Source organism: Rhinoderma darwinii, chromosome 7, assembly GCF_050947455.1.
Source record: "Rhinoderma darwinii isolate aRhiDar2 chromosome 7, aRhiDar2.hap1, whole genome shotgun sequence".
Classification (NCBI taxonomy): domain Eukaryota; kingdom Metazoa; phylum Chordata; class Amphibia; order Anura; family Rhinodermatidae; genus Rhinoderma; species Rhinoderma darwinii.
Genome location: NC_134693.1, coordinates 105934484 through 105957787, shown reverse-complemented (window position 1 = coordinate 105957787; position 23304 = coordinate 105934484). Strand labels below are relative to the sequence as shown.

The 23304-nt window shown below is 41.5% G+C and overlaps 1 protein-coding gene across 2 annotated transcripts in view; it reads left to right on the top strand.

Moving 5' to 3' along the window:
• TMPRSS6 (transmembrane serine protease 6) overlaps positions 1-19797 on the top strand; it is an 83741-nt gene extending 63944 nt beyond the window's left edge. For both annotated transcript variants that reach the window (XM_075833769.1, XM_075833768.1), the window contains 5 exons: positions 1107-1223; positions 6112-6280; positions 12563-12837; positions 13624-13760; positions 19357-19797. In XM_075833769.1, the coding sequence (XP_075689884.1) occupies positions 1107-1223; positions 6112-6280; positions 12563-12837; positions 13624-13760; positions 19357-19527 (869 nt within the window). In that variant the 3' untranslated portion in view covers positions 19528-19797. The remainder of the gene's footprint in view (positions 1-1106; positions 1224-6111; positions 6281-12562; positions 12838-13623; positions 13761-19356) is intronic.
• The last annotated feature ends 3507 nt before the right edge of the window (positions 19798-23304 follow it).

The following is a 23304-nucleotide window of genomic DNA, read 5'->3' as shown; positions in this document are numbered from 1 at the left end:
TTATTTACTGATGAATGGCATTGAGGGCGATATCAAATCCAGCAATGAAAGTCGTGTAATTGATTGGGAATGGTTGAACTTGATGGACCCGAGTCTTTTTTTAAACCTCTGTAACTATGTAACAGGGGCAAAAGAGCAGCAGACATAATATATATATTGTTAGGTTTAATTTGAATATCTACAAATTACGTTAAAAAACCTTCCCGCACCTGACGTCATAGGCCCAGTTCATACAGAGTTTTTTTTATACAGATTTTGACACGGAAACTGAGTCGGAATCTGCGGGAAAAAATGTCCAAAACCGCCTCCCATTGATATCAATGGGATGCAGAAGCGCTTTTTTTTCCCGTTGCGGTTTTTAGGCGTCTGCGGTAATAAAAAGTGGCATGCTCTTTCTTGCCGTGGTTCCGCCTCTGACCTCCCATTGAAATCAATGGGAGGCAGAGAAAGGGTCTCTCGCGGAAATTTTTGCCAGCGGCGCTCAATGGCCGCGGGCAAAAAACACTGCAAAAAAGAATTTGCAGGCAGGTCAAAATTCCTGAAGGAATTTTGTGGCAGATTTTTAGGCCCACAAAAAAACTGTGTGAACAGGGCCATAATCTAGGGCCTCAGATAGTTCGATGTTTTGGTGTAGATGGTTATACATTAGTAAGTACATATTCATGTGATCTTGTCCTTGCACTATAAGGCATGATCAGACGTGGTGGAATTGCTAAGGAATTCTGCTGCAGACAGTCTGCAGTGGAAATCTGCAACAGCTGTTTTTTTCATTGGTTGATATACCTTTGTAGGAAACTTAGTTCAGACGTTGCGGAAAATAACTGCGGAAATTAGGCTGCGGTGTAGAATTTTCCCTCCGCAGCATGCACATTGTGTTGCGGAGAAGCAGTGGAATTTCACTGCGGATTTCAGCCTTTGCAATGCAAAAACTGAAATCTGTGGCAAGTCCGCTGTGATATCTGCAATGTCTGAATTACCTGTCAAATATGCAAATGTTGCTGCAGATTCGTTGCGTAATTGGCGCGAATTTGCAGCAACATTTGCAGCGGAAAAATTCCGCCACGTCTGAACATTCCCTAATTGTTTCCTTTTTGCCTCTTACACAGCTGTTCCTTGTGGTGCTTTCAGCTACAGATGTGCAGATCGGAGCTGTGTGAAAAAGACTAATCCAGAATGTGACTCTGTTAAAGATTGTGCAGACGGCTCTGATGAAAAGAACTGCGGTGAGATCCGATCTGGAACAAAAAAAGATTAAAACTTACATGCCGTTCGATATAACATAGGCCTCAGACATATAAACAAAGTTGAGTAATGTAGTATACGGTGACATTTTCTTATTTATTTATTTATTTTTAAGACAAGGTCCTCTCTCCTATCAGGTCAAACTGTACCTTATCTCTGGAACACTTGACATTTTTTAAGCAAAATGTAGCTACCAAAGTTATTTTTCACAATGTCCTTGTCATATTTCAAACAAAGCTTTATTCTGTCCTATTAACCCCTTGCCGCTGCAGCCATTTATCATTTTAGTTTTTTCCTTCCTGTCTTACAAGAGCAATAACTTTTTACATTTTCAGTCGACATAGGGCTTGTTTTTTTGCGGGACGGGTTGTAGTTTTCAATGGCATCATTTAATGTACCATTCAATATACTGGAAAACTAGAAAAAAAGATCTTTGCGAAGTGAAATTGTAAAACAAAAACAAAAATTCCTCCATTGTTTTTTGGGTTTTGCCTTTATGACATCCACCGTCCATTTTACTTTATTCTGCAGGTCGATAGGATTACCAAATTTATATATTTTTTCATGTTTTACCATATAAAAAAATATAAAGTTTTATATCGCCATATTATGAGACCCATAACTTTTTAAAATGTTCTTTTACTGAATCTGTGTGGGGGCTTTTTGTGAGGCTCGCTGTAGTTTTTATAAATATAGTTTTGGAGTACATAGCATTTTTTTTTAATCACTTTTTGTTTCATTTTTTTGGGGAGATGATGTGATTAAAAAACTGCCAATCAAATGTTTTTTATTTTTATTTCTAGACGGCATTCACAGTGCGGAATAAATAATGTTATATTGTAATAGTTTGGACTTTTAGGAATGCGGAGTTATTAATGATGTTTTTTATGTAAAAAGTTTTTTTTTACTTTTTATATATTTTTTTCCCGTGTTAGTAAATTTGTTTTTTAGTCCCACTAGGGGGCTTTAACATGCGATCATTCGATAGCTTGCACAATGCACTGCAATACTTATGTATTGCGGTGTATGGTACTTTTACCAATCTCCTATTAAGCCCTGCCTTCATACTCTTCTTTTCCGGCCGTGACGTGCAGGAAAATGTTGGAAAGGGGTTAAAAATGATGGAAGGAAAAAAAAGATAATTATTATCTAAATGTAACCATGGGCGTAACTAGGAAAGACTGGGCCCCATAGCAAACTTTTGACTGGGGCCCCCCTCCGCTGGGTATCACACAACCCCCCCTTGTAGATAGTTCCTCCTTATAGATTCCACCACACAGCGCCCCCCTATAGATAGCGCCATACACAGCCCCCTGTAGATAGCGCCATACACAGCCCCCTGTAGATAACGCCATACAACCCCCCTGTAGATAACGTCTTACAGCCCCAAATCCCCCCTGTAGATAACACCATACAGCCCCCTGTAGATAACGCCATACAAACCCCCCTGTAGATAACGCCATACAGACCCCCCTGTAAATAACGCCATAGAGTTCCCCTGTAGATAACGCCATACAGAGTCCCCCTGTAGATAACGCCAGAGTCCCCCTGTAGATAACGCCAGAGTCCCCCTGTAGATAACGCCATACAGAGTCCCCCTGCAGATAACGCCATACAGAGTCCCCCTGTAGATAACGCCACACAGAGTCCCCCTGTAGATAACGCCACACAGAGTCCCCCTGTAGATAACGCCATACAGAGTCCCCCTGTAGATAACGCCATACAGAGTCCCCCTGTAGATAACGCCATACAGAGTCCCTCTGTAGATAACACCATACAGAACCCCCCCCCCTGTAGATAACGCCATACAGAACCCCCCCAAAAAAAAACAGCCTATCGATGTGATCGATGGCAGCGATAAGGAGAACGGAGGACCGAAAGTCCCACGAAGTTCTCCATGACAAACCTCGGACTTCCGGCGTCTGCGCAGTTCAATAAAAATGAAAGGAGCGCTGGTCACGCATGCGCACAAGCGCGATCGGTGCGCAAGTCATTTCTAAGGAGCTGCAGAAAGACCCCGGAATTCCGAGGTCTGTCATGGAGAACTTCAGGGGACTTTCGATCCCCTGTTCTCCTTATCGCTGGGCGTCCCAGCGATCACACATGTATCCCATATCCTGTGGATAGGGGATGCATGTCTTTTGTAGGAACCCCTTCAGTGGCATCGCACTGTAGCAGCCATAGCAGCTGCTAGCGGAGCCTCCGGCCATGGGAGGGGGGCCCGTGCCGGCAGGTGGCACATGCCCCCCCTCATGCTGCGGGCCCCGTAGCAGCCGCTACGGCTTCTATAGCGGTAGTTACGCCACTGAATGTAACATATGACAAGTGAAATGTTCGTTATATAATTACAAAAATGGATGCAGTTAAATGTTCTCTAGCCCCTGACAGTACAGCTCTCTCATAACCCCGCCAGCAGTGAGCTTGTATCCACTCTGTATTGGCTAACATGTCCATTTATAGTAAGAATTTTTTCTAGTGATAGATACCCCAAAGCTCATTTGGCCCCCTTGCCCCCAGGGCCCTGGTTTAGAACTTGCTGCATAGTCAATATGTCTGCCCCTACCCACAACTCAGAAAAATGGCAGGAGCTGGAACCCACCTAAAAGTAGAAAACAGTCCTATTAATGTCTTTAGTATAACCAGGGCTGGCATTAGGATAGATGCCACCCAAATCAAAATGACCTTTCGGCGCCCCACCCCATCATAAAAAAAATGCCCCATAAAAAAGTAGAATGCCCCCCACAGTAAAATGCACCTTTTAGTGCCCCCATACAGTATAATAATAATAATAATAATATTTAATAATATATTATAACCCCTTCAAGGACACAGTATTTTGTCCTCTAATTGTGCCCAGACAATATTATGCCTCCTAAGTGCCACATAAAGTATATTGCCCCCCTGTAATACCCCTACACAGTATAATGTCCGCTTAGTGGCCTCCACACAGTAGAATGCCCCCCTCCCCTGGCTGCCACACACAGCCCTCCCTTGTAGATAGTGCCTCCCCGTAGATTGTGCAATACAGCCTCGCTGTAGACAGTGCCATAATCCCCCACCTCGTCCCTGTAGACAGTGCTAAGATCTCCCACCTCCCCCATGTAGACAGTGCCATACAGCCCCCACCTCCCCCATGTAGACAGTGCCATACAGCCCCCACCTCCCCCATGTAGACCGTGCCATACAGCCCCCACCTCCCCCATGTAGACAGTACCCCGCAATCCAAAAATTGTTTACTCACCTAGGCCCCGTTCCCACGATGAACTGAGCTGCTCCACAACGCCGACAACAGGATCCTTGCGCCTTGTCCCACCTCACAGTAAAATGACCATCAGCCTGGCCCTCACAGTAAAATGACCAGCAGCTTGCTACTCACAGATGCCCCCTGTAGATAGTGCCACAGAGCCCTCTGTAGATAGTGCCGCACAGCCCCCTTTGCAGGTAGTGCCACACAGCCCCCTTTGCAGGTAGTGCCACACAGCCCCCTTGTAGGTAGTGCCACACAGCCCCCTTGTAGGAAGTGACCCGCAGCCCCCTTCTAGGTAGTGCAGCGCAGCCCCCCGTAGGTAGTGCCACACAGCATCGGCAACGCATTTATGGACAGTGACGTCAGAGGCTTCTCCTGGAGAGGAATCCCCAGTCACAGCTACGAGGATTTCACTCCAGGAGAAGCCCCTGGCGTCTCTGTCCAATTGTTTGGCCACATTTGATGGATTTATAACTTGAGGATTTACAGAATCGTTAACATGTTCCCTAATTCTGGCTTTTAATTGGCATCTAGTGCAGCCGATAAAGCTAAAATTACAGATTGTACAGTCTATCTGATAAATGACATTACTGTTACTGCAATTAATAAACCCTTTTATTTTATGGACAATTCCATCAACTTTACTTGTGATTTATTTTATTTGGTGGGCATATTAACAGCATAAACATCTACCGCCACATTTATAGAAGCCTTGCGTATCAAGCCAGGTACTATTTTGTTTTTTAGTTTGTAAAAGACTTGGAGATAGGTGGGAACCTAAGGTGGGTTCTTTTCTATGCCCTTTATGCAGAATGTGTCGTAGACTGTATAGGATCATATTTATCCACAATATTTTTTATTTAGTTAGACTCAACACTTATGTGGTTACCAGGGTGGGACATTATTATTAGTTTTAGTTCTGTACCTGTTTCTATTTTTAATTTCGAGAGGATCTGTTCTATTCTTTTTATCAGCCATAGTAGTGGCCCGAATCAAAATCCAATGTGGATACCCCTAAAACCGCAATTTTTGTTTTATATTGAGTTCCTCTATTTTATATTGCTCTGTTGTACAGCAATTGCGTTTAGCTTGAACTAGCTCCCCAAGTGGAATACCTTTAATTGTATGCGCTGCATGACACGAACCTGCATGGAGTATCACATGCCTTGCAGTATTTTTTTCTATAAGGGCCTGTGTGAACAGGGCCATGTTCAATATGAGCTACAATATTTAAATCCAGAAAGGAAAGCTTCGATTTATCCCAAGTGTAGGTGAAAAATAAACCACAGGTATTGTTGTTACTGTAATAGACAAAGTCCAGTATAGCCGTCACATCATGTCTTTAACTGGGTCATAAACATTATGTGGAGATTTTCAAGCTTAAACCCAAAGGGGCACAGTGCTCAGGAGATCGCGAAGGGCTATTTTATTCTGGAGATCACCGGATGTCCCAGGACACGCAGATGACACATCTGATGTGTCTATGAAATGTTAGTTTGCCTAAATCCACAGGTTCCCTTTAAATTGAACAAATCTATAAATATAGACCAGTAAACATTTTATTATTTCAATTTCTAATTTATTTTTTTGCTGTAAAACATTCCCTTCCTTCCCTTTTTTAGACTGTGGTGTGCAGGCCCTAGAAAGTCGTATTGTTGGAGGAACTGCGGCACAGGAAGGAGAATGGCCATGGCAGGCAAGTCTACAAGTCCGAGGATCACATATTTGTGGAGGGACCTTAGTAGCAGACAGGTGGATTCTGACTGCAGCTCACTGCTTCATTCAAGATAGGTAATATGTAGTGTGGTTCTGATTTATATTTGCTCTCTTTCTACAGTATATTAAAGGATGATTTTGAATATATTGGTCTGGGTGTAGAATGGGTTCAAATATACACCAAATTTTGATGTTTGCACCTCACTAGACACCTTTTAAAAAATGTGCCAAAGTGCGCCAAAAAAACAGCACAAGAATTCTGGCGCAAAATAAGTCTAATCAAAGTTGGTATAAAGAAAAGTGTCTAACAGGTAAAGCAAAATGCGCCAAAATTAGCATGCAGCATGCACCGTGGTAATAAATTTGACACGTTTGTGCCTGCCTGGTCTAAGTTTACACTGTCTAACAATTAGACAGCATTGGTAAATGTGGGCCTTAGGCTGGCTTCAAACGACCTATTTTCAGGCGTAATGGAGGCGTTGTACGCCTCGATTTATGCCTGAAAACACGGCTCCAATACGTCGGCAAACATCTACCCATTCATTTCAATGGGTTTGCCGATGTACTGTGCCGACGACCTGTAATTTTACGCGTCGCTGTCAAAAAGACGGCGCGTAAAATAACAGCCTCGTCAAAGAAGTGCAGGACACTTCTTGGGACGTAATTGGAGCCGTTTTTCATTGAATCCAATGAAGAACAGCTCCAAATTACGTCCGTAATTGACACCTCGCAGAATGCGAGTACGAGCAATTACGTAGCGGTTTTCTCCTGAAAACAGCTCCGTAATTTCAGCCATAAATGCAGTTATCGTGTGCACATACCCATAGTGTGAGCATGGTGATTGCATGAATAGTGGAAGCATGCAGCGTTTTTTTGGTGTAAATCTATGCCATTTAAGAATGGCAAAAGAAACATGGCTGTCATGCCTATTGAGTTACAACAAATGTATCATGCCACATGTGCCATTTAGATGAATGATTTACAATATGAATAATTTTTGCTGACCCCTTAATGCACGCATTCTATGACAGTACTGCTAAATCTACCCCATAGTGTTTACATAGTAACTATTGGCACAAAATATCTGATGGGTTTACAGTTCAGTAAATAAAAAGGAAAAGTGGTGCTCTAATCCATAAAGTTAGGATTAAGAAAATGGGTAGTCATAATATAGTGTCAACACACACTATATTATGAGTGGGGAGATAGTCAACAACACACTCAGCCCCTCGGTCCAGGAAAGCTCATCTATGTATCCAATAGCTCGTGAAAGCTCTCACGGATTCAACCAAACAACGCTTGTATCAAAGATAAAAGGTATTTTTATTCAAATACCAGAATAAAATGTTTACCCGTCTTTTATTGTCAAAATCTTCCTTAGCTTGGCTTAGTGGGCTGATGATGCAAATGACGAAACTATAGAGACCAGATAGCCTAAATAAAAAATGTACTTCATGCTAATCCTTATTTCCATAGTAATCATACAGAGACGAAAGACTGACTAAATTCTGTGGCAATTCACTTGCTAAAGGATCAGATAAGGAAGAGAGAACATCTATTAAAGTGTAAAAATATTTTACAAAACACCATTTTTAAATTCGCAGCAGGACTTATCTATTGCAAACTTATTCCAGATTTGCAGCTGCTTTCACACAATGCAATAAAAAGGGTACCATTTGCGGTTAAAGGGAATGTATCATGTATTTAACGGCTACGTACAACTTTGAATCAAAAATTATTGTTATATTCTTTTTTAATAAATCCATGTTTTAAGTGATTTGAAACAACTTTTCAAAAATTTGAATTCAAAGGTGTTCATAGCCTTTAATTTTAGTTTAATTAACGTGTTAATTTATGTTGTGGCTATTTATTTTACATTTTTAAATGGAGACACACACTTCCTTCCTGTGTTTTCTGTATAGACCGTGCAGCAGTGTGTGTGCACTTTATGGCAGCTGAAATTAATGAAAGATAATGGTCACAGAAACATCAATACACTATTACAGTGATGGAGTACAGCCTCTTCCCCAGGGATGTAACGAGAATTCATAAGGCCATATAGGTAAATGAGATGGGCCTCCACCACTTAGTGACCGGAAACTGAAACAGCTGTATAAGTAGCAATAATAAAGGTATGGATAATAGCGCCATATATCAGAAACCCCATATAGTAGTGCTAGATAGCAGAAAGACACCGTGTTATTCCCCACAAAAGTAACATTGTTCTTGCACCGGAGTTGGCCCCCTCAACCTCTGGGCCCCATATAGCTGCTATGGCTGTAGTTACACCCATGCCTCGTTCAGAAACCAGGGAGTGACAGGGGAGATGCACACATAGTGTTATCTGTGTGTATAGTGTGCTTTCCTGCCTTTATATAGGCCTCCAGCAGTACAACAGCGCTGGCATTAAATCCCCCACTTTATGCTGACCCTGTCTCAGTTTACACAGCAAAACTGGCATGTGAGCTGTAGAAAAAAGAAAGTGATAACTTAATGGGGCAAATTTAGGATTTACTCAAATTGATGTCATCACAACAAAGTCCTTGTGTTTGGAGTCCCACATAAGAATATAACTCTACTAATCATGTTCTTGATGTTGATGTGTTGGAAGCAGGAAAAACAGGCAAGTGTAAGCGACTTTGACAAGTGCCAAATTGTGATGTCTAGATGACTGTGTCAGATCATCTCCAAACCGGCAGGTCTTGTGGGGCATTCTCAGTATGCAGTGGTTTGTACCTACCAAAAATGGTTCAAGGAAGGAGAACTGCTGAGCCATCAACAGGGTCATGGACGCCCAAGGCTCATGGCTGCGCATAGGGAGCGAAGACTAGCCTGTCTGGTCTGATCCCATAGTAGCGCTACTGTAGCAGAAATTATTGAAAAAGTTACTACTGACTATAATAGAAAGGTGTCAGAACACACAGAGCGTCACAGCTTGCTGCGTTTGGGGCTGCGTAGCCACAGACTGGTCAGAGTGCCAATGCCTCGAAGGGTCAGAGCTGTTTTGCCGACACGAGGAGGACCTACACAATATTAAGCAGGTGGATTTAATGTTATGGCTGAACAGTGTCTATCTCATGTATAGCCATAGAGTTAAACATTAAATTTCAGCTTTTCTGTTTGGCTGTATGGCTGTATGATGAGAATCAGGGGATTTGGAGCTCTAGATCAGGACAGCAGAGCTACAATACCAATAAAGATATATTGAAAACCAATCAGCCAAGAATTTTTTAACTATTGAAAAAAATAATTGAAGTGGAATGTACACTATTGGCCAGACTAAAGCATATATTTTACCTAAATATAAAGACCACGGCCAAGGATAATGATTTACATAATATTATTTATGGATGGTATGGTTGGCAGAGAAACAAACATTACCTTGACAAATTGGCGTAGATTTACTAACACTGTCTTAAATTTAGACAGCTTAGAATTAGACTAGATGTTCCAAATTTATCACAGTGGCTCATGATGGATAAATTCTGCGCATCTTTAGACACTTGTCTAAAAAGGGATTGGATTAAAATTTTTAACAGGTTCTCTGTTTTGACTATAAAAACCATATGCGCCCGCGCGGGGGGGGGGGGGGGTGTCGCGGTGCTTTGCGGTGTATCGTGACATGGAAAATTATTCTAGTAATCAAATAAAACTATTACAATATTACAAATACACCCTATATTAACGTGGAGTATAAATAAAGAAATTCCCTGTCCAGAATGGTTTAACTGGTTGCCACACTACGTATATAATTACATAAGCGTGCTTACGTACCTACCCACACATTGTATTAAGAAAGGCTCCTGTGTTGAGCTGAAACGTCGTGTGTATATGGACCAATAAAGCACCTCTTTCTATTTTGCTTATACCTTGGAGTGCTGCCTGATTTTTTGATTATGTATATATATATATATATATATATATACACACATACATATACATACATATATATATACATACATACACACATATACAAATACATACAGCACAAGAACAAAGCCCAGTACATATATACAGCACCAGAACAGAGCTCAGTGCATAAATACAGCACCAGAACAAAGCTCAGTACATAAATATAGCACTAGAAACAGGCACAGTACATAAATACAGCACCAGAACAAAGCCCAATAAATAAATACATCACCAGAACCAAGCTCAGTACATAAATAACGCACCAGAACAAAGCCCAGTACATAAATACAGCACCAGATACAAGCTCAGTACATATATACAGCATCAGAACCAAGCTCAGTGCATACATGCAGCACCAGAACAAAGCTCAGTACATAAATACAGCACCAGAACAAAGCTCAGTACATGAATACAACACCAGAACCAAGCTTAGTACACATATACAGCACAGGCACAAATACAGTGATCATTTGCAAATTCAGTTTAACCGGTCATATAACTTTGTACGACATAAAACTACAGCTCCCAGTATAGCCTGAACAATGGTAAGGATATGCAGGGAGTTGCTGTTTCACAAAAGAGAACGATACACCCATCATCTCGCTGCAGATTATACAGTGACTACTCTACTGATCAGTCACAGGAAGAATAAACATTAACATTTAGTCACTCAAAGGGGATGTTTTCTCAGATTGGAGTCATTCATTTTCTCTTTTCTTTTCCATACGGTCCAGATTTCCATGACGTCACCTACTGGCCATGACCCATTTCTGCAGAGTTTGCCGCTCAGATGTCTTCGGCTGCTCACTTTTCCAACATTTCTGCACCTATAATCGAAGATAAAATTCTCATGATGCCACAGTCTATGCCCCTGAATATAATAGTATCATACACTGTGCCCATGAATAAAATTGTGTCAATCCCTGTAAAGTAGTGTCCCCATAGAGTCCCATGTAGATAGTGCCCTCTGTAGTCTACAGGTTGTAAATAGTGCCCCATGTAGAGTTCTCTGTATATAGTGCCCACTGAGATAGGGCCCTTGTAGATAGGGCCCCTATAGAGTCCCCTGTTGTCTGCAGGCTTTAAATAGTGCCCCTTGTAGAGTCCCCTGTAGATAGGGCCCCCTATAGAGTCCCCTTGTAGATATTTCCCCCTGTAGATAGTGCCCCCTATAGAGAACACCCCTATAGAGTCCCCTGTAGATATGGCCCCATATAGAGTCCCCTGTAGATAGTGCCCTCTGCAGATAGTGCCCTCTGCAGATAGTGCCCCCTGTAAAGTCCCCTGTAGATAGGACCCCCCATAGAGTTCCCTTTAGATAGGGCCCCATGCAGATAGTGCCCCCCGTAGAGTCTCCTGTAGATAGTGCCCCAAACACTGGCCATTGTAAAAGAAAAAAACAAACATTACATGCTCACCTGTACCCATTCCCGCGCCGTTCTCCAGCCACGCTATATCTCATCCAGCAGAATGACGCAGCAGCACGATGAAATCATTGCGCTGACTGCATCATTGCTAAAGCGCCTAATGGCGAGGCATCCCGCTAGACAAATCAATTGTATCCGCGTCCTAAGGACGCGGATGCAATTGAGTGCAGGGGACCAGTTCCTGCTTTACCCCGAATCCCTGAGCCGGCTGTAATTTTAACAACCGTTTCGGGAGAACCGGGCTGAACCGGCCGGATCCCACCCCTGTGTCTAACTCTATACAAACTATTGGTTGGCATACTTTTTTTGTTGTATACATTTTATATTTATGTTTTTTGTGGGGAATGTGGGAAAGGAAAGTAAGGGTAAGGGTGGGAGGTAAGTTAAAACAAAAAAAAAACAGTAAGGTATTGCAGGAAATATCTATATGAACAATAAAAATGATTAATTGTATTAATGATAGTATAAATAACACAGACATGTTTTCTATAAGATGCATATATCCGGTGTACGTTCTGTTTGTGTTTGAGTCAGGTGTGTTTACCTAAAAGGGATTTTGGTATTTCACCAGTTTACTAGTGACAGGCCATAAATATGGGATGATCTTAATTAGATGTGTTCTTAAGATAAAGCCAAGCCATTCCCACTAGACCACACCCCTTTGTTGTAAGAGATGCAAAACGTGTCAAAAACACCATAAATATGGTTGCACGATATGTGTGCCAGAATTGTGGCTTAATTTGATTAATAAATATGCCCATTATCTCTGCGGTCAGCGTTGAAGACATTCGTTATTTTTAGGATTTTTGGTCCCGGAGCACATAATTATAACTTGAATGTGTCCTGTTTGTCTACGGTGCCGCTGTTTTATATTACATTATAGTCTTTCCGTCTTTGTAGTCTGGACCCAGCAGAGTTCTTATATGTTACCTGAATACTGACATTTCTCTCACACCTCTCCAGAATATATGTTCAATGTATTTATTTCTATATCGTCTACATTATCTGTATATTTCAGTCTCTCTACTCCTGAAGTTTGGACGGTGATCTTAGGAAAGGTGCACCTTAGTAGAAATAGCCAAAAGGAGATGGCATTCAAAGTTACCCAGCTGATCCTCCATCCTTACCATGATCAAGACACACATGATTATGACATTGCCCTTGTCCAGCTGGACTATGCTGTACCCACCAAGTCTCCACATGTCCAACCTATTTGTCTTCCAGCCAGTACCCATCATTTCCCTACTGGTTCAACATGTTGGCTGACAGGTTGGGGGGCAGCAAATGAGTATGGTAAGTCGTGCGCGGTTTTAAAAATATTTTTCCAAAATAAATCTTCTAATGTAGATAGTCAAAGCAGCATATTGGTTGTAAAATAGCGGTATATTAATATTAGGAGTGAGAATGGGTAGACCACACAAACTCACAGAGCGGGCCGCCAATGCGATGCATGTGGCGCATTAAAATGAAAAAATTGGCAGATGCCATATCTACGGGAATGCATTGGGCTTACTGTAAAAATTGATGGTGGATGGATAATTGTCTGGGGCTAGGCTGCTTATTTCCAGTGAAGGGTAATGTAAATACTACAGCATACAAAGACTATGAAGGCCCTTTCTTGTTCGTGCATGACTGTGCCCCAGTGCACAAAGCAACGTTCATATAGACATGGTTTGAGGAGTTTGGTGTGGAGGAACTCGAGTGGCCTGCACAGAGCCCTGACCTTAACCACTTCAAAAACCTTTGGGATAAATTGGACCTTCTTGTCAAACATCAGTGCCTGACCTCTTAAATACTCTTTTGGCTGAATGGTCACAAATTCCCACAGACACTTGGGGAAAGCTTTCCCACAGGAGTGGAAACTGCTATAGCTGCAAAAGTGGACCCAACTCCATATTAACAACCATGGTTTTGCATGGATGTCCAACAAGCTCTTATAGGTGATGGGTCAGTTGTCCACATACTTTTAGCCACATAGTGTACCTTTTGGTAGCTGACAATCTAAGTAGAACAGTAATTCTTGAAGGGGTGTGTTAGCAATGTTTCGGCAGCTGTATGAACCAGACTTTGTACTTTTAGGTCCCACTAGTGATGTTCTCCAGAAGACTGACCTTAGGTTAATTTCTCAAGATATTTGCTCTGACCTCTACCACTATCAGATAAGTCCAAGAATGTTCTGTGCAGGTTATGCTGATGGGACTAAAGATGCATGTCAGGTATGTAAATAGCTCTAAATGTTAATACTCATTCAATGGGCTGTAAGACCGTTGATACTTGTATCTGCTATTGAATAGTGACTTTGTTGCACCAAAATTACAAAGGCTTATTCCGTATTTTACTTAATGAATAAATAAATGAATGAATGTAATTTATAAAATAGGGAAACATACCATTTACTAATATACATTACTGCTCACATACCTGTCTTATACCAGTGTGGTAGACCTGTCTCTGTGCAAGGCTTCTCAAGGTTTTTCTACTGGAGCCAGAACATGGTGATGCATGGGCCTTATTAGCGGCCCAAGTCCATGCCTAAGATAAAATTGATAGAAGACAGATAGGAAATACGAGGCACTCACCGCAGTGGCAATAAAAAAGATTTATTGAGGTTGATCTCGGTCATTAACCCCTTAAGGTCGCAGCCTAGTTTGGGCCTTAAGGCTCAGAGCCCATTTTTTAAATCTCACATATTTCACTTTATGTGGTAATAACGTTGGCATGCTTAAACCTATCCAAGCGATTCTGAGATATATTCAGTGTTTATTTGTGAAAAATTGCAAAATGTATCGAATTTTTCCGAATTTAAATGCATGTGCTTGTAAAACAGATGGTTATATCAGCCAAAATAGTTACTAGTTCACATTTCCCATAAGTCTACTTTAGATCTGCATAGTTTTTAGAGCATTATTTTATTTTTCTTGGACGTTACAAGGCTTAGAACATAAACTGCAATTTCTCATATTTTTAAGAAAATTTCAAAAGCCTTTTTTTTAAGGTACCTGTTCAGTTCTGAAAGGGCTTTGAGGGGCCTATGTATTAGAAACCCCCATAAAACACCCCATTTTAAAAACTAGACCCCTCAAAGTATTCAAAATAGCATTTAGAAAGTTTTTTAACCCTTCAGGCATTTCACAGGAATTAAAGCAAAGTAGAGGTGAAATTTCCTTTTTCTTGCTGAATTTCAATTTTATTCAATTTTTTTCTGTAACAAAGAAGGTTTTACCAGAGAAACACTACTAAATATGTATTGTCCAGATTCTGCAGTTTTTAGAAATGTCCCACATGTGGCTCTAGTGCGCTCGTGGACTAAAACACAAGCCCCAGAAGCAAAGAAGCCCTAGTGCATTTTGGTGCTTCTTTTTTATTAGCATATATTTTAGGCAGCATGCCAGGTTTGGAGAGGTGTTGAGGTGCCAAAACAGTAGGAATCCCCCAAAACTGACCCCATTTTGGAAACTGAAAAGGAATTAATTTATGGTTGTTGTTACCATTTTGACCCAGTAGTTTTTTCACAGCGCGTATTTGAATTGGGCTGTGAAATTAAAAGAATGACAATTTTTCCAATAAGATGTCATTTTAGATCAGAATTTCTTATTTTCACAGGGAACAAAATGCCCCATTTTGTTGCCCAATTTGTCCTGAGTGCGGCAATACCCCATTTGTGGTGATAAACTGCCGTTTGGGCCCATGGGAGGACTCAGAAGGAAAGGAGCACTATGTGTTCTTAGGAGTCCAGATTTTGCTGGATTGGTTTTCGGGTGCCATGTCGCATTTGCAGAGCCTCAGAGGTATCAAAGCAATGGAAACCCACCAAAAGTGACCCCATTTTGGAAACAAAACCCTTCAAGGAATTCATTTATGGGTGTTGTGACCATTTAGACCCCACAGTTTTTTCACAGAACTTATTTGAATTGGGCTGTGAATTTAAAAAAATTTAATTTTTTCCAATAAGAGGTAGTTTGGGCTCAAAATTTCTTATTTTCACAAGGAATAAAATACCCCATTTTGTTGCCCAATTTGTCCTGAGTGTGGCAATACCCTATTTGTGGTGATAAACTGCCGTTTGGGCCCATGGGAGGGCTCAGAAGGAAAGGACCACCATGTGGCCTACTGGGAATTTTCTGGTGCGAAGTCATGTGTGCAGAAGCCCCTGAGGTATCAGTACAGTTGAAACCCCCGAGAAGTGACCCCGTTTTAAAAACGACACCCCTTAAGGAATTCATCTAGAGGGTTCTCCCGGGTACGGCAATACCCTAAATGTGGCTGTTATTAGCTGCCTGGGCACACGGCAGGGCTCAGAAGGAAAGGACCACCATTTGGCCTACTGGAGCTTTTCTGGTGCTAAGTCTTGTACGCAGAAGCCCCTAAGGTACCTGTACAGTTGAAACCCCCGAGAAGTGACCCTGTTTTAAAATCTACACCCCTTAAGGCATTCATCTAGAGGTGTAGTGAGCATTTTGACCCCACCTGTATTGTGTAAAAGATAATGTGCAGCAGTTGGTACAGAGTGAAATTTGCAATTTTCTATACATATATGCCAATTCAGTGTCCGATATAGTGTGCCCAGCATGCGCCACCGGAGATATACACCTCATAAACTGTAATGTTGGTTCTCCCGGGTACGGCAATACCCTACATGTGGCTGTTATCAGCTGCCTGGGCACGCAGCAGGGCTCAGAGGGGAAAGATGAGGAGGGGTAAGCTGTGCGAAGTGGATCAGAGCGAGTAAAACTGGGGTAAATTAAAAATAAAGGGATGGATGATAAATTTTAAAACACTTTCATACAGAGCTCTGGTTTTTCGGGACACACATCACATTGATATATTGTGTCCCACCTTCTCCCCCTCTTATAGCAGACTTTGCACCTCTTTTGACTTTTTCCCTTCTTGCCAGTTTGGGGAACTTCTCCTAAAAAGTGTTGCCCTGGTACGATGTGTGTGGCCTCGCTTCCAGAAGTACTGTAGGGCTTCAGGACTTGATCTGACAAGTCCACCCCTCCCATGTACCTATTGTAGTCCAGGATGGAGTCTGGTTTGGGGGTCTCTGTACTGGTACCTCGTACAGGTACATGGGTACTGGTGTGGCATCTCCCTTGTCTTGTACTTGACACACAATATGTTGCTGCTAGAATGTGCCCTGCTCTCACCCCTTCTTGTTTGCCCAAGCAGAGTCTTAGGGAGGCCTCTCAGATTTCTTCTAGCAGTGCCGCATGCCGCAGGACTTCTGGAAGCGAGGCAGTTGAAGAGTGGGACGCTGGTATAAAAATTATCCAGGTAGAGTAGGTAACCCTGGTCCAGCAGTGGGTGCACCAAATCCCACACAATTTTTGTATTAACTCCCAGTAAGGGGGGGCATTCTGGGGGCTGAATACTGGTGTCCTTCCCTTCATATATCCTAAATTTGTAGGTATACCCTGATGCACTCTCGCACAGCTTATACATCTTCACACCATACCTTGCCCTCCTACTGGGCAGGCACTGGTGGAATTGAACCCTCCCTTTAAAATGTACCAAGGACTCATCAATAGAAATACACTTCTCGGGGCTGTATGCTTGGGAAAACCGGGCACTGAAACGGTCTAATAGGGGTCTCCGTTTATACAAACGGTCAAAACTAGGGTCATTTCGGGGTGGGCACGGCTCATTATGAGTATAATGTAAGTAGCGAAGTATTGCCTCATTTTTATTTATTTTTTTCGTTTCCAGCTCCATTCTGAAGTTGCTTTGAGGGGCCCATATATTAGACACCCTTATCAAACACCCCATTTCAGAAACTAGACCCCTCAAAGTATTCACAACAGCATTTAGAAAGTTTATGAACCCTTTAGGTGTTTCACAGGAATTTAGAGCAAAATAGAGGTGACATTTAATTAATTTAATTTAATTTATTAGGCACCATGTCCGGTTTGAAGAGGTCTTGTGGTGCTAAAACAGTGGAAACCCCCCAAAAGTGACCCCTTTTTGGAAACTAGAGACTTTGAGGAATTCATTGTAGTTTTCTTGGGGTGCATGCGACTTTTTGATCAGTTTTTATTCTATTTTTAAGAGGCGTGGTGACTAAAAAACAGGAATTTTACTATTGTTTTTACAGCGTTCACCATGCGCCATAAATGACATATTCACTTTATTCTGCGGGGCGATACGATTACGGCGATACCATATGTTTATCGTTTTTTTCTATGTCTTATGGCGTTTGCACAATAAAATACATTTTGTAAAGTATAATTTATTTTTTGAGTTACCTTATTCGAAGAGCCATAACTGTTTTATTTTTCCATCAGGAAAGTCGTGCGAGGACTTATTTTTTGCGTAACGAACTGTAGTTTCCATCAGTACCATTTTTAGGTACATGCAACTTTTTGATCTCTTTTTATTCCATTTTTTGGGAGATGAAGTGACCAAACAATTGTGATTGTGGTACGGTTTATTATTATTTTCTTTTACGACGTTCACCGCGCGGGATAAATAACGACATCGTTTTGTAGTTCAGGACGTTACGGACGCAGCGATACCAATCATGTATAGTTTATTTGTTTATATATTTTTATTAATAATAAAGGACTGATAAGGGAAAAAGGGGGATTTTTACTTTTAGCACTTTTAAAACTTTTATTTTCTTATTTTTACACAACTTTTTTTTACTTTTTTACACTTTTTTTTACTTTGTCCCACTAGGGGGCATGAGGGCAGGAGGCTCTGATCGCTATTCTAATACACTGCACTACATACGTAGTGCAGTGTATTAGAACTGTCAGCTGTTCGCTGACAGCAAGCATAGTGGGTCCTGACTTTGTCAGGACCCGCTAGGCTTCCGTCGATGGCATAGCCAGAGTCCATTGTTAGGATTCTGGTTGCCATAGTAGCCATCGCGACCCGCTATCGTGTAGCAGGCCGGCGATGGCAGCTTAACCCCTAAGAAGCCGCGATCGCTATTGAACGTGGCTTCTAAAGGGGTTAATCGGCGGGGACCACCGCGATCGGTCCCTGCACACTAAGCTGTGATAGCCTGCTGTCGGAAACAGCAGGTATCACAGCTCAAACACGCGCCGGGGAAAGATGACGCCGTGTTAACTCAGGTCAGTACTATTACTGAGCTGAGCGCGAACGATGCGCTCAGCACGACGTAATAGTACTGACCTGAGCGCGAAGGGGTTAATGATGTGGAGGATGCCAACGACTGTTTCACTCTACAAGCGCTTTGTCAAGGCTCATATGTCATTTCCTCATTGCTCCTTTGTTTGTAGAGACTGTGTCTTTCCCTGCATTGGAGTAGTGCCAGCCCCCTTTCTCCTCCCACTACAACACTAAATTAAAATTATTGCTCATTTTTTTTCCCAGTGTAACCCCAAAATAAGCACAAAAGAGTCACTTATCTTATTAAATGTAGAGATTGCTTCAGCCAGAGAAAGGCCTATGCAGCAGGATCAACCAGCGTACCATGGAAATGATCTGTGCAGTGCATCCATGGGGTGAGTGAATAAGACTAAATATGTCATGAATCACGTGATTATACCCCCCATGTGTGTAAGCCACTGCATTCAGTTGGCAACAGGTTAAAATGGTAATGTGAATGTGTGCTGAGCCACATGAAGCATGGTGATAACATGGCCGACAGTATGTTTTGAATGCATCATGAATGCACTACACAGGACACATCCATCATCTATAGCATTTATCTGTACAGAGTCAGGAGTCTACTGTAATGTAAATTGTGTGGTTCCCTACTTTATGAAAACATTAATGAAATGTATAAATTACAGAATCTTGAGTCAGATAAAATGTATATAGGCTTATGTACTTCTTACATTGCAGGGTGATTCTGGCAGTCCACTTGTATGTAAAGAGCCAGGGGGGCGCTGGTTCCAGGCTGGATTGGTAAGCTGGGGGGCAGGCTGTGCCATTCCAAAATATTTTGGAGTTTATAGTCGCATTACTAGACTTGTTGGGTGGATCCACAATGTAACATCTCAAGCAAACAAATAATACTTCAATACCAACATTAACTTGAACTCAAGAACTCCCACCCAAAAGGACTCAGACTTTTAAGAAATCTTGCAATACTGAAGATCATCAAAGGACCAAATGCTTTCAAATCCAGGATTATCGGGAAATAAAGATCTATATTTTCATTATCAATGCTAAAAAATTCCAGTCATTATAAAAATTTATCTCCCAAGAAAATAGGACAATAGTACATAAAGTCTCATATGAGTTTAGCCCTAAAATTTGGAATAAATCTAATGTTATGACCAAGTCTGTTCTAAAAAGAAATTATTCTACATCAATGAAGAATATGTACAAATTGAATTAAAACACAAAGTGTAAGTCATGAGTTTATATGATGTCTGGTGAGGTTTAAAGACCGCGTTTAATACTAGTGACAAAAAATACAGATTAGTCAGAGGATATTCTTAGGGTAATAGGAGAGAGAAGTCAACAATATGTTTTTATGTTAAAGAGTTTCCTAGGGCATAAGCATTCAATGTTTGATTGGTGAGGGTCCGAACCCCGGGACTCCCACCAATAAACTGAATTAAGTGGCAACGGAGCTCCAGCAATCGCCATGTCCCCTTCATTATTTACCATGGCTCATTGGAGGGGCTGCAGTGGCTGGTACTGCAGCTCAGCTCTTTTTCCCTTGACCCATTCATTCAGCTAATCACATGGGGTCCAAGGGGTTAGAGCTCCACCAATCAAACAATGATGGCCTATCCTTGTTTAACTCCGAGAAAAAAACACTTTAAAGGAGGACAAAAACGAAAGCATGTAACTTAAAGACTAGATGAACCTTCGCAACCAAATATTTTGTTTTTTTGAACTGTCCCAATGCTTGAAAAATGAAAAACGTAAGCAACTTTGCAATAGTTAAAAAATTTGTACTGTTTTGTTTCTACAGTTCAGTTCTTATGCAGACAATGCATTTGTCCCCTACTTTATATATATATATATATATATATATATATATATATATATGTGTGTGTGTGTTCGGTAGGTTTAACAGAAGTACAGTACAGATGGTGCAGAGTATCACTGCAGGATCAGACTACACAGGGTTTGTTTGTTGTCTGTTACCATGGAGATGCATAGTCTGCATAGGAGATGTAGTATCAAAATGGTAGGAAATTGTTAATTATGATCTATTGCAATTGTTGCTTCATTTCTCATTTTAGATGTATTGCATTTGGATGTGAAGGTGGTCATAGTCTTCATACATACATGCAAGGGACACAATTTGCTTTTAGTTTTTGACAATATTTTGAGCAATTAGGCAACGTCAGAATAACCTAATTCAAGACTATTTCTGTTGAATGTGGGATTTCCAAATTATCTTGGGCTGGATTAACAGAGTTTGATTATTGTCTTGGGAAAAATAGAACAGTTAATGGTAAGGGTCTTATTACTGCTGTGTCCGAGGGAACCCCTGACTAGGTTGCTAAGAACTCGGATTTCAATATGCCCTATCCTTTGTTCCAGCAAGAGATAAGTCAAGGCATGGGGATCTAAAAATGGCTTAAGGTCCTTTACATGGGCAGATTTTTTTCGCCCGACACCATTGGCTTCCATTTAAATAAAGCAAGTTGGAATGTATGGAAATGAATGATCATTAATACAATCGTTCGTCCCCATACATCTTGCATCTTGTCGGCAGCACTTCCCCTGTTTACATGGGGAGATGTGCTGCCGACAAACAACCTTTTTTGGGCCACATAAAAGATCTGATCAGCCGACAAACGAGTGCGAAAGATAGTTTGTCCGATCATTGGCTCATGTAATAGGGCCTTAACTCCCCAAGTTGAGCGTGCATGTAAATGGTGGAGTTGAGAGAGTAATAGCTGTCAACCAAACAAGCAAAAGACAGTTCCTGTATAAAACAAAAGGGCCAAACCATCCTAAAAACATCATCCGTGAACGGGGCCTTAGGATTACATTTTATAAATGTAAGAATTTATATAGAACTACATTATAAGTGTATGACTAATATATGTGTCCAGAAAACACAACATGGAAGATGGCTGACTGCCCATTTATCCCGATAATGAGAGGCGAGTGCACCCATCTATAAAATGCAAAAAATTCAGCATTATCACAAAAACAGATAACATTCAAATTTTCCTGGGACATTCTGCTGAATATAGAACTAAGCTTATCATGCTTCATATAATGTCAGCTTAGAAATAATATACCATTGACCCCTTAATGACTGCCCACCGTCTTTTGACTGCAGGCGGTGCAGGTGCTTCATCTACAGCGACGTCTTTTGGCGTCACTGTAGAAGAGGCGGGTGAGCGCTCCTTACAGCTCCTGATCTTAGAGCAGCCTGCTAAATACAGATGGGGTCCGAAAAGCATCTAAGGTGTTAATCGGCCGGATCGGAGGCTAGCTCCAGTCCTGGCCGTTACAGCTGGGTATCGGCTATAATATACAGCCGACACCAGGTGGTGATGGCGCTGGCTCAGTTTCTGAGCCAGCTCTATCACATACATGTTCTTAAGGAGCTGTGATTGGTCAGTCTGTTGTGACTGACCAATCACAGCGATCGCCGGCAGGGGACCGCTGTGATTGGTCCCCTGCCGTCTTACTGTGCTGATCAACTGTCATAAACCGTTGATGGCACAGTTCTGTCACCCTGTCCTTTGACAGGGTGACAGTTGTTAGCCGAGACGCACCGGTACGCCCCGGTGCCTTAAAGCACTGCAATACAGGACGTACCGATGCATCCTGGTGCGGTAAGGGGTTAATGGCAAAAAAAATAAGTAACAAAAAAAATAAGTAAATTAAAAAAAATGTCCCCAAAAAAAGTCATTATTTAGCATAAAATATATTTTATTGCCCCTACATTAAATAAAACCATAAAATCTACACATATTAGGTATCTAAACGACCATAATAACCTGTTGGATTAATTTTTCAGGTTATTTAGCATGAAACGTGAACAGGATAAAAAAAAGAAACAAGAACAACGTTGCCGAGATTCGCTTTTTCCTATATTCACGCCGTAAAAATATATTTTTTTCTATCCCCCAAACTGCAGAAAAAATTAATAAAATTTCTCCCGCATAAAACAAGGCCACGTCAATGAAAAGATAAAAAAGTTATAGCTGGTCATTAAGGCCTTTTCAGGCCCGGTCATTAAGGGGCTAAACTTATTTAGAAAATAGTATTATACAATAGTCCTAATAAATAAATCTAATATTAAGAGGCCTGTGGAGCGTGGACAGATAACGATAAATCTAACATGCGCATAAATGGGTATTTCTGAAGCTGAATGCTTTAATCTCCTCACTATATCATTCTTAGATTTGACATATTTTATAGCTATAACTGTTTCAGGGTGCATTGGGCTGTCACGTGGAAGTTCTAAACCAGTGTAAGGCCCTGTTCACATGGCGGAATTTTTGTGGCACAATTTTTGCCTACCATTAATTTCAATGAGTCAGACGCTTGTTTTTTCCGCTAGCTGATTTTTTTCAGACAGCAAGAAAAAGATGCGTCCTACTCAATCTTTGGGCGGTTTCCGCCCGAACCTCTCATTGAAGTCAATGGGAGAAGGAATCTTCCTGCTAACGGCAGGAATAATTCTCCGGCGGATTTTGCAGTGGGACCTGCCACGTAAAATCCGCCGTTTGAACTGAACCTTAGAGTGCCTAGCCATTGTGTATTAATACGAGAAGGCACGAGAACATAATACATACACAAGATTGACAGACATGGTGGGGAGAGGAAGGAAGTGTCTGCTTACTTGTGTAAAGATTGTGACTA